Here is a 16014-nt window from a genome sequence, read left to right on the forward strand (position 1 = left end):
AATTGGCAGCAAAGAATGAGGAGCAACAGGAACACCTAATCCTGCAAGTTAGTGACACTCCTGAGGTCCCAGGGGGCATCCTAACGCTATGGCACCAGGACCTTCAGGTGATGTCCCCTCTACTGGGCTGCCCACCAGGCTTGCAAAAATGGGTCCCAGAGACAGCCCAGGTTCACCCAGCTGTCAGGAGAGAATTGGTGAAGCTCCATCAACCAGAGACATTGGTGGAGACCATAACCCTAATAGAGAATTATGTGGCAGTTGAGGGCCCAGCCTCTCTGACACCTAGGACCGGGGCACCCAAACTCTGGACATCAACCCCTAGCAGAGACTAGGCTAGGAGGGGAGGCCAAGGGTTTCCAAACCAGCTGCTCCTCTTCAAGTCACCCCTGCCCAGGAGCCAGTGATCAGTCACTGAGATGGAGCTGAGAGAGGGCCAAGATCTCCAGGAAGGGGGTATGCCCCACCAGGAACTCCCACAGCCCCAGAGGAGAGACAGCCAACCACAATCTGAAGGGGAACTGTTTCAAGTGTGGACAGAAAGGACATCCTAGGCAGCAATACCCTTTATGGACTGCAGCTATGGACAGGCATGGATGGAGCCCAACCAAGATGCTAATCCCAGTATGAGTCAGTGAAGCAGAGGTCACAGGCCTGGTAGACTTCGGATGCAGCCAAACAATCATACCAGCATGGATGGCTGATTTGAGTGCTTTCCAGTGATTTTCAGGGCTCTCCATCTCAGTTTTGATACTGATCAGTTTTTCAGTGAGGCACCATTGGAAAAGGTCACATTTGGTTGGATCCTTGAGATTCTCAAAGTTGATCTTCTACCTGGCTGATTTCTTCCGCTGCATTCTTGCATTCATTGGTTTGATCAGAGTGATGGAACAAATGAGGTGATGGTCTGTTCAAGAAATCGTCAGCACCATATCACTTTGGTGATATAAACGTCTTCATGATCACTATCACTGACAATGACTTAGTCAGACTCAGATGCCAGTCCTTAGATCGCAGGTGTTCCCACAATGTTTATACTTAACTAAAACAGTATGCTTCTGTGAAATGTTTGAACAATTCCCACTTGGTTAATAAAAGCTGGTGTGTCTTCTCCATGCTAAGGGAGGGGCCAACTGGGTGATAAACTTACTGGTCAGACTTCTGACCAGGGTAGGAGAACTTCTGGATGCAGGGCAGGGAACTGGGGCAGGCTGGCTGGGGCCTTTGTGAGATTCATGAGTGGCTCTGAAATCATTCATGCAATCTAGCTGGGCATAGGGCTCCACCTAGTGTTGGGCTGAGTAATAACAGCACCTTGAGGGGTTTGCTGCTTGTCACTAGCAAAGTAGTAGTGTGGGAGACAACCCAGTTTGGAGAGTTAAGGGGACGTAGTGGTACCCCAGTCCCAGGTGGCACCATGGGGGACCCATCACACACTCCTGCCTCTGTCCATGGCCTTCCTTGATCTCATGAAAACCTTTGACTCCATCAATCATAATGAGCTGTAGAGAATCCTCCTTAGATTTGGATGCCTGCCAAGATTTGTTGCTGTCCTCTGATTCCTCCATGACAACATGTCTGTGATGGTCATCAGCAATGGATCTGAAATGGACCCCTTCCTTGTCAAGACAGGAATCAAGCAAGGCTGCGTCATCCAACCCTTTTCTCCATCTTCCTTTCCATCCTTCTCGTCACTGACAAGCTCCCCTCTGGCCTTGACATCCAATACAGAATGAACGGCAAGCTCTTCAACCTCAATTGCCTCCAATCCAAGAAAAGACTATCACTAAATAAGTCATTGAATTCCAATATGCAGACGACTGTGCCCTGTGTGCCTACTCAGAAGATCTTCAAAAAACAGTCAACATTTTTTCTGAGGCCTCCAACCAACTCGGCCTCACATTCAAAACCAAAAAACTAAAGATCTCCACCAACAGGCTCCGAATCACCAAGAGCCTGCTCTCATAATTCAGCTCAATAAAAAGACTCTGAAGAATGTTGGGCATTTCCTTTATCTTGGTGGCTATCTGTTCCAGAAAGCTGACGTGGACAAGGAACTTCAACATTGTCTCTAATACGCCAGTGCAGTTTTCAGATGCTTGAGAAAACGTGTCTTCGAAGATCATGAGGTCAAGAACAAAATCTAATAGAACCAGGACATTTTTATTCCTGCTCTCCTTTATGGTGCCAACAGTGCCTCCACGAGGTCTTCCGAATCAAGTGGGATGATCAATGTACCAACATTAGTGTTCTGTCCCAAGCCAAAACCTCCATCATTGAAGCTCTGATCACCTGCCACGAACTCTGTTGGACAGGTCATGTTCTTCAAATGCCAGACAATCAAATCCCAAAGCACTTAGTTACTGTCCTCACAGCTGAGCCGGAGCCAACAGATGAGAGGTAGGCAAAAATGTGCTTCCAAAACACTCTCAAAGCCAATCTAAAGAAGTGCAATACTGACAAACTCATGGGAAACCCAAGCCCTCAACTGACAAAATGGAAAAGGACCTTGTGGCAAGGATCCCTGTATTTCGAGATCCAATGAAGACAACAGGAAACAAAGAAACAGGAATGGGGGAAAGAACGCACCATGGTCCAACTCCACATGATCCGCCCCTTCCACCGGGAAATGTCTGCCCCAACTGTGACAAGATCAATGGATCCCGGATCGATCTCATTAGCCACCTGCGGACCCATCAGTGGTAACTGGCTATCATTTTATGGAAGACAATCATCCTCGAGCTCCAAGAGACTGCTGATATATCAAAGGATTTTCATTCTTCTCTGGACCACTGGACCACCCTTTCATCGGAGAAAGCAGCATGCCCCTCCATTCAGACAACAGTCACTGCAGCAGGGCCAGCCACTCAGTCCATCTCCTGATTGAGCCTTACCTCTACAAAGCTCTATTCCGGCTCCCAAGGCCCATCCCACTCCCAAACATGGCTACCTAGCCTTCCCTCACCATTTCCTTCTCCCTCACTATTCTGCTCCACTCCATGAGCACTAAACATCTGACTCCATACTTACCCCATTTCAAATTATATTTCTGCACACACAAGCACACCACCCTCCCCTGCCAGGATTTTTTTTTTAGATCAGGAATATGTGAGTTAATTAACGTAGGCTGTGCCCAATAATGCCTGAGAATTAGTACATCAAAACATGTGGAAAGCAACATAGCCCACAGCAATAATAAAAAAAAGAGTGGAAGCTTTACACTGTCAGCCCAACTTCTGTAAGCATATGGGACTTCTGTCACTGTGTAGAAAGCCATAACACAAAATGCCAATTTTATCCTTTTTAGTATTCTGCACACTACAACATTAATAGTTGCAGCCACATTGCACAACAGAGTATGCTGGAAGTTTCTATGATGGTAAGCAAATCAGGTATAAACTGTGAAATGAATTCGGAAACAACGGGTTAAATTAAAATGGGCATTTTTTTTACATCATTGCTCACCGCAGCAATCGTACTGAAAAGTGACATCAAGGCAGGAGCACACATTAACAGGTTGTAAGGGCATTTTATATTCTGATTCCCTAATGTAACACTTTAAAAGCACTTCTACAGATAAAAGTGACACAAAATGCTGAGGAGATTTCTGTGCCTTTACAGGCAAAGTGATATATTGGGCATGGTTGTGCACTGGGCAAATTAGTGCAGTGGCCAAAGGGATTCTGTCTGAATGGCAGCCAGAATGCCTCCAGAGAGGCTGTTTGGGAACACTCTGACAAGCAGCTCTTATATCTATTAGCTAGACACGTAGCATGCACTCCCCACAGTGTTGGCTCCTGACAACCAGCTGGGGTGCGGGTTGCCTCCGTGCTTGGGAAGAGCTCAACCACTGGCTTTATGGTTGTCCCCTACTGAACACGAATGTGCAAGTGGTGGGAAGGGGCACCCTGCACCTTTTAGCATCTCAGCTGGGGCAGCCAGGATACAGCCCTGGTTTACCCAATTAAGAAATGTTTATCCTTTTTCTGCTATTTTGATATATATGGCGTTTTGATTTTTTTATCACATGTTCATTTCTTGCACTCCCTACAGAATACAGTAACATCCCACTATTTTAGCATTCAATTTTGCCACCCTTCTTTATGCCGAATGCCCATGGTAGTACAATCAATATGAGTAAAGCTGAAAGAATTGGGTCCTCTGGTGACAACACAGTTATTTCCAATAGCAATTATAACGTAAGCTTAATATGCCAGATACCATAAAGGCGAAAGATACAAAGAGAAAACAATCTTTTGAGCGCCTCTCAAAAGAAAGATGGGAAAGTAGGTGAGTTAAGCCTTTATTTTGGGAGTGGGGCAGTTATTGTCTACATCAGGCAAACAACTTAGTAAAGGAACACTGTATTTTCAAGTGTTGCTCTGTCTGTGTGTGCATATATTTATATTTTAATTTGTTCTTTTTTACTTAATTGATGGAATTGTTTTCGTGTGTACTCATACTATTTTAATACTAAACATTTAACAACTTCGAATTGTATTTTAATAATACTTACATAGGGTTATTTCATAACCATAAAAGCAATCAGGGAGTGGTTCACATTGAGATATGTGCCACCACTTCTTAAAGAGCTGTAAGCACTTAGCTTTGTGTCCAACAACTCTTCCCCTACGAGCATACTCTGTACAGGGCCTAACGCAATAGAATCCCAGTGCCTAATTTGGGCCTCTAGGGGCTAGTGCCATTAGGGTGACCAGACATCCCAATATTAAGAGCTTTGTCTCATATACACAACTATATCTCTCCAACCAATCCCGGGGGGAAAAAGTGTCCCAATTTTTCACACTTGCTATGTGGTCACCTTAAGTATCATACAAATAACAAGCAGGAATGCAGGTGGCAATGTCCCACATGGCTATGTTTTTATTATTTCACTTGTTATTACTAAAGGGGCAACTGCTGCCACTTTCTTGCAAGGCTTGTATCAAGGCTTTATGCAGGGAGTTCAAAGGAGGCTCACTGGGAAATAAATCCTCCAATCAACTATACAGCTTGAAGTGGCGTGGCTACTGAGCCACTTTATAGTGAGTCTATGGGTTGTAGTAGCTGCTAGGGCCTATGTGGTGTTAAATCTGTGAATCTGCAAAGTTTTGGGTCTGTTGATTCCCTTCCTAACCTCTGCCTGCCATGTCACCAACCTTCTCCCCAGCATCCCCACAAAAAGGGGCATCATGGAGCAAAGCTCTGCAGTATATGTGAAGTGTAGAGTCCCCGTGTGACTTGCACACTTCTGCCCTGGCCCCTCCCCACAGCCAGTAGAACCATGGTGGTTTTACTATATTTATGGCCTTCCATGTTGTTCTGAGGAGGCTAGCAGCACTTCTCCTTGCCATAATGTATCATGAAGCAATAAATATGAACTATAAAAGTTGTGCCCATGCTGCAGAAAACACTGTACATTTGCACAGTGACACCAGTAACTCCCCCGGGACATGAACCATAGCTGAATAGCCACATACAGGCCAGGGTGCCTATTCCCGGCCCTCCATCTCAGTCAGAAAGTAGCAAATATGTTTTTTTACATGTAAAAAAAAGTTATTTCTTTACTTTTAGGGAGAAGAATTCTGATTATTTTTGAAAGAAAAAAATCTCTCCATATCTGAGAGCTTCAAGTTTGTAACTCCCCTTCAATACAGAACAGAAATGGTTTATAGATTCCATCAGAACTGATTAGCTCATTTTCTAGATACAGATTATTTTTCATATTTTTGGTCAAACCTGTGAATTATTCCTGTAGTGATGGATGAGTCTAGATGTCTTTACAGTGCCTTAAAATTATGGTTCTCTCTGTCATGAGGGAAACCCACTAAACCCTGTCATGCAGAATAGATTATCTCCTCATTTTGTGCAGTCCTGTAATGCCAGGACATATTCTGTCCTCAGACATGCACACATGACTCCCATTCAAATCAAGGAAAGTTTCGTGCACTTGTTCAAGGGCAAAATTTGCCCTGTGCACCATAAAGTAGGAGCTGTAGACTTTTCCTTGGATAGCTTCAAATTAAAACATTATCCCAATCATATCATCATGTGTCTGTCCCAAACCCCATTGAAATCAATGGGCAGATTCTCATTGACTTCAACGGACTTTGATTGGGCCCTGTATACCATAGTATCTCTGGAACAGGAGTCTGTAATGTCTTATTTTCTCTCAATATTTCCCACATAAAATATCTTTTGGGCCTAGGTGTCCAGTAAAATTAATGTTCATTTGTGCAGGGAAACAGGATTATGTGAATTCCATAGTGTTTATACAAAGTGATAGTGCTTAAAATTGCATAAGTCAAACTGAACACTCACAAAGAAGCCACATGTTGAATATCTGGCCCTTAAAACACAACTTTTTTCCCCTTGTAATTATAGAATATATGTGGAGTCTGGTGTGAGACTAGAAAAACAAATATATACACTATAGTTCTGTTCTACAGCAAAAACTAAAAATTCTCATAGTATTGGATTAGGCTGCACTCAAAGTAAACCACTTCCAAGGTTAAGAGTATTCACTCTGGCATTTAGTCCCATGGAAACATTGCTTGTTGCTTTGTATTGTCGTTCATATGTTTTTAGAGGAAAAATTAAGTGTGGTGCTTTATACTGCATCTTCAATAGTTATTTATGACACAAGTGCTTTGGTGTAGAGAGCAGCACAGACATCCTTACAAAACTGTGGTTCTTAAATATTTCAGCTCTCTTTAATTTCTCAAAATACATCTGCCAAGTCTATTCTAAAATGGCCCCAACTAGAGATCTTAACTGCCCAGAACTTTGGGGAAGTGTGGCTAGCCCTTGCCTTCATAAGCAGGTGGTGAAAATATTATGGGGAGTGAGAGTGTGCTGAGCCCATGTTGCACTCACCCTGCAGTGGGGGCTCTTCTCCCACGTGGCTGGGCCCGGCTCCAAGCTCTGGCCTGTTGGCTCTCAATGCTCACAAATTTGAGCCTGCCACAGCTATGGTTACTGGAAAATCCGGTCAAAAAGGGGACCCGGCAGTGTCCAATCAGCAGTATTGACTAGACACTAAAAGTCTAGTTAGCTGCAGTAACCAGCCTCTGCCATAGGGGGTGGGAAGAGCAGCAGCTGCTGCTGGAGTCTGGAGGCACATTCAGGAATGGCTCCAGCAAAGAGAGATACCAGTGGCTCCCCCATCCTCACCCATTCACCCCCTGCACCACAGCTCTCACCCCCCAATCCCCAGAGAATGACTTTCCCTCCCCCAGTCAACCCCCCACCCCAGTCACTCACCCCCACATCGCAGCGCTCCCTCCCCTCCATCACCCTGCCCCAGTCCCCCCCTCATCTCTGGATTGCAGCTCTCCCTCCCCCACCTTGCCCCAGTCACCCCTCCACCCCCACATTGCAGCTCTCCCTCCCTCACCTTGCCCCAGTCACTCACTCCAGGAGCGCAGCCCTCCCTCGAATTTACTGCCCCAGTCACACCCCACCCCTAGAGCCCTGCTCAGCTGGCAGGGGGAAGGTGGTGGAGAGAGTAGCAAGCAATGGTGGAGGGGAGAGGAGCAGGAGGTGGGGCCTGGAGGGAAAAGATGGGGCCTCAGGGGAAGAGGTAGGGGGTGGGGGAGATTCTGGAATTCAGTGTCCAGTTTTCACAAATTAGAACGTTAGCCACGCTAGCCACAGCATCACCTGATGTGTACATCCAGGTGTAGATGGGCTCTCCCCTGCAATGTCTCTCCCTTCATGCCCCTGCTGCCACCAGGTGTCGGGGCTCAGGATCCCCCCTTCTCCTGGGATCCTCCGTTCTCACCCCAATCACCACAGCATCCCTCCTTCCTCTCGGACCCCCAAATCACAGCAGATATCCTCCCCCCCCACTCACTTCAAGACATCATCCCCCCCTTCTGAGGCTTCTCTCCCCCCCATTATCTCAGGATTCCCTCACTTCCCATTCCTGGGAAGCAGCACCCATCACGTGCCAGGAGCTAGTGCTCCCCACCAGGACTGAGAAATCTAGCTTCATCTGCTGGGAATCCAGCATGCAGGCTGGACCTGCCCCCTGCATTGCCCCACTCTCTTCTTTGCCTTAGCACCATCCGCCAGAAATGGATTTGAGGGGCTGAGCTGCCTCTAGTCCTAGCCACATGCCACCTATGCTTATCTCTACACTATGCTGAACCAAGGCCACAGACCTGGATTCCCAAAGCCTTGGCTGGGATGATATAGCTGAGGTTAGTCCTGCTTTGAGCAGGGGGTTGGACTAGATGACCTCCTGAGGTCCCTTCCAACTCTAATATTCTATGATTCTAAGTATCTCAGTAACACGATATACTTTAATCATTCATAATGTGTTACTGCAGATTGGTTACTCTGATGTCCATGGGTATATGCCACGTGACATAAGGAATTGCATTTCACAAACAATATGTACTGATGAAAACTGCAGTTTTCTGCTTGTTTCTATAGATCACCACTTAGCTTTGTGGGAAATGCAGACATACACCATCTTAGCAGTAAGCTGCAGTACAGGCAGCATCAAAGAACTTGCTTTAAAGCCCACTGAAGTTAATAGAAAGACTGTCATAGACTTCAGTAGACTATGGATCAGACTCCCGAGAAGCAGTTGCTCTGCAGTCTTTATAGACTGTAGTCTTGGGCCCAGCTAGGTTAGCAGCAGATGGGAGTGGAGGATAGGCATTCCTTCCTACCCACTTTGCGGTTGCCACTATTAGTTACAGCCAGGGGCCATCCCTGTATAAGAACTAAAATTGGGTCTGGGCACATGTTGGGGAGAGTGTCCTTTACACTCTCCCCTGGGTTGGGCACTCTCTGGCCTATATTTCTGAACAACTTTTCTTCACTCAGATGGATTTCATCCTTTGACTGTGAGGAATTCTACATATTCTTTCCCATAGATGGCTCCTCTGTGAAAGCAGACAATGTCATTTTCAGGAAGAAATACAAATCTAATGGGAACTTTTTGCAAAGTCTGCCACATCTTCCTCTAATCTTTATCCCAAACCTGCAGAAACTCCTATTTTCAATTATTGTTGAGACTCAGCTCCTATATCCAGGTCCTTTCATTGATTTTATGCTGAATTCCCATTGTTTTCATTTGGAGTTCCATATGCAGATCTGATAGAATTTGCCAGTAATATTTTAAGTCATATGTTGTTATAAGATCTAAGGAGGGTATTTTAAAAAATATCTATTAACTTATTTAACTGATCATTAAATACAATTTTTTAAATATAATAAAAGTAAATTAGAAATGCTCAGATTTTACCCTCCCCTCCCCCCAGCAGAGGGCTAGATTCTCACTTACACTAAATCCACTTTAAGGCCACTTTACACTTCTAGAGTGGTGTAAAGGGGGAGAAAATTATATGAACACTTCTTTAACAGTTCAGGAGATGGGGAGGCGGGGCAGAGAAAAGGAAAAAAATAGAACGGGACAAAGAAGAAGAAATAAAAAAGAAGATCCAAACAGCAACTACTTACTCTCCACAAGGCCTATTCTCCCAGCGGACAAGAGAGGAGGTGTAAAAAGAGGGTTAGTACGCTAGACTTTCATCTCCAACAATTTGGGTTCAAATCTGAATTAAGGTCACAAGTGAAAATAAGTGTATTAATGATCTAATTTTAACTCTCAGATATCCACATCACAAAACCACTGCATGGCCGATAGCCTTTACTCATGGACTAGAGTTACTGCAAGTCAAAGCTGAGGTGAATTGACAAATAGGTATGGAGAAGCTTGCATAATGCTTGTTTTAAGTTCGTTAAACACTAATAGTCATTGCTTTCCTGAGAAATAAAATTCACGCACATTATCTGCAGGTATATACAGACACACACACACATATACATGTATATACACACACGCACACTATATATACTATATATAGTATATATATATATATATATAGTATTCCATGACACCAAAAACATTATACAAATAAATATTATATAATTGTTCTTGGACTAGAACTGCTCAACTATGAGGCACACAATGTATTTTTGTTCACCTTTCTTGTTCTTGAACAAATATAAGGTCTGTGTCAACAAAGTATTAAGCATATGCTTAACCTTCCCTCCCATTGGGGAGCTAACAATATAGCCAGTGAAACAATTGCCTATGTACCATATTTAGGTTTGAGTTCTACAATGTCCATGGCACATGAAACAATGGAGAACAAAATTACAATATAGTGCTATTTTAAAAAACTCCCTTATAGGAATATTGTTACATAAAACCCACACATGTCAAGTGAACATCTGCACCTAGTATTACTTTGGATGACTGACCTTTTGATGACTTCTGTTGTCCTCCCTGTGACAAGTCAAGTTTCATAGAGTGATCTTTGCCCCATTCAACCAGAGGAGGTGAAGACAATTGCTTTTAGACTAGATGGCAATGCTGTCGACATCAGCCCTAGCAGACAGTTTTGAGTTTGCTGCCAACGTGATCAGACAGATCCTAGTCCAGCAAAGCAACCTTAAAGATGCCTTAACTAGAAAATGTCAAGGAATCATCGGATGGCATAAAGCCAGCGTAGTCATCTTAATTTCAGCTCCCTTTGGTACCCTCGGTGCAGGGAACGTCTTGGAGCCAGCTTGGGGCAGGGAGGAGACATTTTGGGAAGTGGGTATAATGCAGACCACCAGGGGTGGGGACAAAGACCTAAGTGTTTTACCAATCCCAGCTGAAAGAGCAATATCTAAGGCAGTGACTTTCAAACTTTTTAGGCCACGTACTCCTTTGCAAATAACGTAGTCTACTGCACACTGCCATTTGAGGTAGGTTCATAATATACCTATGATTAGATTACCAAGTCTTACTAAATAAAGTGCCTTGACCACCATTACAGGATTTTTCTCATGTATCCCTCACAAAAGCTCACATACTCCAATTTGAAAACCGCTGCCCTAAGGAACTGTTCTAGCTATCATAAGTTACAGCAACTACATGCCGGCTCTAATTTGTCCTGAGGTCCAGTTCAGCTCCTGACTGCGTCCAAGATCAGGGAAGGCATAAAAGTCACTTTGGGCTTGTCTAGGTCAGTGTTTCTCAACCTTTTCGATACCAGGGACTGGGTGCTTCCTTCCTAAACTGTGTCATTAAGAAACACTGATCTAGACAAACTGCGAGTGCATGGCAATCTGGGGTGTAAATTTACAGTACATTAGTGTGCCATGGCACTGTCCACGTAGACCTTGCCACTACACACTACAAGTTCCCTGGTGTGCATTTCCCTAGTCCCATTTAATAGGGTATATCAAAGCATACCAGGGAGCTTTTAGTGACTAGCAGCAAAGGCTATATGGACATTTAGTGCGCAGCGGGTTAGTGTGCTATAGATTTATTCCCTAGCTTGCTGTGCACTAACTGTTCATCTACACAAGCCCTTAGATTCAACTATGCCCTCCTCTTACCTAATATGCTGAGGGCAAGCTCTATGCTTTTAAAAAAAAATTGCCAGTATCTGTGTTTTAAACACTTTCAAAAGTTTCTCCTTTTTCAGGGGCTATCGTCTAAAATTTTCATCTTTATTTGTTTTTTCTTTACTTGACACATGACCAGACTATTGGGAGCATCAGTACGAGCTGATGTAAGCTGTTGTAAGACTGCTGATTAAAATCTTCTGTCAAAATAAGAATACTCCTATTGATATTTGAAAGCCATTCTCAAGTATTCAGCATCAGAAGCATCTAACCACATGTTGGTACATTTCGCTCAGTGCCACAAAACCAAAAGAAGAGGACAAAGAATAGATGTGTACCACAGATTGAAAAAAAGCCAAAAAGAGAGGTCTAAAGATGTAAATGTGCACATAAAAAGCTTTCTTTTGTTGTTTATTATTCTAATCATATCACTCTAATCCTTTTTACAAGAATTATCTTTAATACAATTAAAATGTTAGGGCCATATCATGCCATTGATTCTAGGCAAAGCTAAGGGATCTCGAGAGGGACTTTTGCTTTAAAATATTGGCATGAAGCAGCTAAACAACTACAGCTTTCGGATGAATATTTATTGAGAAATATATGTACCTGTTGTTTCCAAGGTCAGGATCCTTGGTTTTGGCATCAATGTCATAAATAAAGTGCTCTTGGGAGATTACTACCATATTGTCTGCAGTTTCATTTCCCATGATGGTGATAACAGGGTAACCCATCTGTAGCGTCCATTGATCCATTACCTCTTGGATATTTACAAATTTTCCAACCTTTTTTAGAGCCTTTCAAAAAAAAAAAAAAAGTTTTTAGTTAATATATTGAAGCAATACTAGTATCTAACACATTGTACCAATTGCTTTTTAAAACAGAGGACCATTAATTTGTCTAGCTGTTTAATAACACTTAAGCATGTATATGCACAGGCACATATCCACACATAAACACGTGATATAAATAGTAAAAAAAGTCAATCAGTCAATCAAGGAGCCTTTATACGCATATAAATATTTTCTATTGGGATTATTGCAGGTTTGAGGAAGGTCTGCATGTGCACATTGCTTTTAGATGCCCATCATGAGATACTTTAAAAGAGCCCAATTTCAGAAAATGCTGAGCATGTATTCGCTGAAAATCAGGCCCCTTTAAGGTATCTCACACTGGGCATCTAAAAGCAATGTGCACATGCAGACCTTCCTCAAACTTGCAAACGGTGCAAATCTTGTAGCAAAAAAAGGAACACCTTACTGCGGTTTAATATAGAAACTCTGGAAAAAAATATAGTTTAAAATAGGTGGAATTAAATCAGGTAGAATTTTAGCTGGAATACAGTAAACCTGACAGAAATGGGAGACTGGTGCTTCATGGGGAGAGAGACGGGATGGACAGAGCTGGCATCCTCTGCAACCAAGGAATGCCTCTAACTTCCTGTCATTGTTGGAACAGGGACTGTGTGACCTCTAATGAATCCAAGCAAACCCCAGGAATAACTCCTTGGAACTCAGTCTGCAGGTGAGACACTCGAGAATGGAGAGGATCACAACAGATATGCTGATAGGTAGAGGAATATGGAAGTTTTAAGTCCTACCATCAACAGGTTTGACACATACAATGTGACATAGTTGCTTATGGCCCAAAATGCAATCATAATCTTGTGCCTGTACATTTCCTGTGAGTTCTGCTGTTCTTTGACTAGTGTGCACTTTTGAGTGCAAATCACTGAGAATACGCCCCAAAGGCTTTAACATAACGAAGGAGAAAGGAAAAAGCAAGAAACTGTACAGAAGAAGTAAGAGCAGCTTTCAGTATCATTGTTACCACATGAAGCTGGTCTAAGGACATAAAATAACAGTTTACAGCAGAAAATACAATGCCCAATTTACAAGGCCTGTCCTTCAGACAGATCACGACTATTTACACAGCAAAAGCCTATTCAATATAAATGCCAGAGCACAGCATTTTCCTGCTCCTTCCTGCTTATACACCTTATCCCGCTCCCCCAGCAGTCAATGAGAGCATACCCTCCCTTTACTGGGTGTCAGTGATATAACCCAAACAACTGAAAACATGTTTTTTTATACTGTCACTTTCTGTGAATCCAAATGGTCATTTTTACCATTAATTTTTAAATGTGCTATTGGACTTAGGCATTTCAGTATGCACCATTCCTAACCTCACCACAAAAATAACACTATGGCTTCCTGCATTTGTCTCAGTGTATTAGGTTATAGCACTTTACCTCTGACAGTGTGTTCCAGAGATCATTTCTGGCTGCATTGCCATACTTGTGAATTGTTAAATAGTCCTACAAAAATAAAACAAAAATATAAATCAGAAGTTACTGTACACAGGCCAAATAATTACAGCTGTGAATCACTGCTAGTATAAGTTAAATTACATAAATGTTTTCATTTGTTGGAAATCTAGCAACATACAATATGTTCATCCTTAGGAAGTCAATAAATATTTTCTTGAGACAGCTTATAATACATTAAAAATAGAAGACTAAATAAATCCCAATGGAAAAACAAACCAACAACCAAATTCCCAAGTAAATACACATACAGCATTTAGGGTTTTACCGTTTCTAATTAATTCATCAAGATTAGTCCTTCCTATCTACTTTTTAAACATTTGTGTAGTCTCAGTATCTGTTTCCCGCAACTCACGGTAGCAAAAGAGGAACATTTCTAAAACAAAGCACTACTCTTTATTTTAGCAGGCCATTCTATGGCTAATGTCAAGGACCTGCACACTCCGATGACAGCTAGATCGGTTATAAAATATTTAACCAAGAAATAGGCCATCAGGGCCATTTCTTCATATCTAGTGGGGTCTTGTGGACAGGTGTTTTCCCTTATGATTAAATGTAGAAATAGATAATATTGTCAACTCAGGCTGTAGCATGCTACACTAAAAAGCTTTTTCAATCATGGGGAGCAACAGAAAATGTACATATCAAGTAAAAGGGGTGCCTATAGTGAAAGAGTATGTGTGTGTATTTGTAAGCATGTGTTATGAGAATACCGGATAGGGCTGTAAATTGAAGTTTTCTGTTTTTTCAGGCACAGTTGCAGTGACTGATTGTCCAGGCTTCCTCTTCAGCAACAAAAACACCAAAGAGTTGGAAGGGTCACCCTCCCAAAGGAAGGACTATTTCACAACAATTCTTTAGTCCCAAGCCTCTGAGAAGGAGAGGCTGCCTAATATAAAAATGATGTGTACCTGAGGTCAGAGATATACCTACAAGCTACCACCAAACAAAGATAATTTCCCACATTAATTTTTAAATATATCTCTGAGTTAGGCCTGGACCTTCCAGGCACAAAAGGTTTCCGTTTTTATCTGTTAAGATGCCAGATTACTCTATCAGATTCATGCCTCACGATCTCCCTACAGAACACACAGAAAAAAACTCAGACAATCATAGATTTGAAATTCAGCAATGATTATTGGAACAACGTAAGTTTTCTGCACTTGAATTGGGAGAATAAAGCAAGAAAAACCTTATAAAATCAAAAGGGTCCCCTTTTCCATCACTTACACTTTACAATGGTAGGAAACAAACCCTAATTTATTTCACAATGATAAAACTGAGGAAATTTTGCTGACTGTGTTATCTGTGCTTTGTGTGAAGTAGGATACTTTGGGAATAATTAGTGTTTGGCAAGCAAATTTCCTGATGTACAAATTGTAGCACCTGTGACAGATTTAGCTTTTGTCAGCCAACTCAGATTACAACAAGCAGCAACTCCCATTAAATCACAGGCTAGAAAGGCTAAATGAGAACACTGACTCAGTTAACTGCAGTGCCTAGTCTTAACAATGTCATGAAAATAACTGTCGGAAAAAGACAATGTTATATAGGCTCCACCAATATACTGTGCTTTTATTTTGTCTAAAAATATAGAGTCTTCTGAGTCACAGTTAAATATTCAACAGCATGCAAAGCTAAACAGGTTGCATTGTAAATTAAAAGACTAAAATTGGTATACAAAAAAATAGTAGGTAATATATAACAACAGATATACATGCATATTTTTAAGTGGTGCTAGAGAATCCAGTATGCGTGAATTCTTCTATTATTTGTTTACAGGGTTTGTATGTAATACAATAAGGCAGTGAAACAGTTTGAGAATTTACTTGACAGAGCCAAATAGTCTTGTTTACCAATCTATGACCAGACATTACATTTGGCTTGAAATTTATATTCAGAAAGATTGCAAAGAGAGGCAAATGCTTTCATCTTCTTGCTCTGGCTTTTGCCTCACAATATGCATGTTGAGTGGTTTGGATAGACCTCTTCATTTCCAGTTCAGAGTTTATTATTTTTGATTAAACCTTTTATTGTGTGAAGAAAAACAAAGAAAGAACTATAACTTTTACCGTGAAATAAGGAAAGACACTACAAAGGTGAGTACAATATAAAGCTATATTCATCATCTCATAAAATACTATTTTATGGTTTTTTTTCATTGCATTAGCGCTAGACTGAGGCTTTAGGTACAGCCCTGAGCAAGGGCTTGTATATAACAGCACCACCCAAGAAGCAGCCCTTGCAGGCACTGCACCACAGAGACATAC

The 16014-nt window shown here is 42.2% G+C and overlaps 1 protein-coding gene across 2 annotated transcripts in view; it reads right to left on the minus strand.

Annotated features, from left to right (window-relative positions):
- Positions 1-16014, minus strand: part of TRHDE (thyrotropin releasing hormone degrading enzyme) — a 288144-nt gene that overhangs the window by 79289 nt on the left and 192841 nt on the right. For both annotated transcript variants that reach the window (XM_067564009.1, XM_067564010.1), the window contains exons 8-9: positions 13670-13735; positions 12028-12215 (exon numbers count right to left, since the gene is read on the minus strand). In XM_067564009.1, coding sequence (XP_067420110.1) covers positions 12028-12215; positions 13670-13735 — 254 coding nt within the window. The remainder of the gene's footprint in view (positions 1-12027; positions 12216-13669; positions 13736-16014) is intronic.

This window comes from Emydura macquarii, unplaced genomic scaffold, assembly GCF_026122565.2.
Source record: "Emydura macquarii macquarii isolate MOO-44397 ecotype Brisbane River unplaced genomic scaffold, CSIRO-AGI_Emac_v2 contig_2636, whole genome shotgun sequence".
Lineage (NCBI taxonomy): Eukaryota > Metazoa > Chordata > Testudines > Chelidae > Emydura > Emydura macquarii.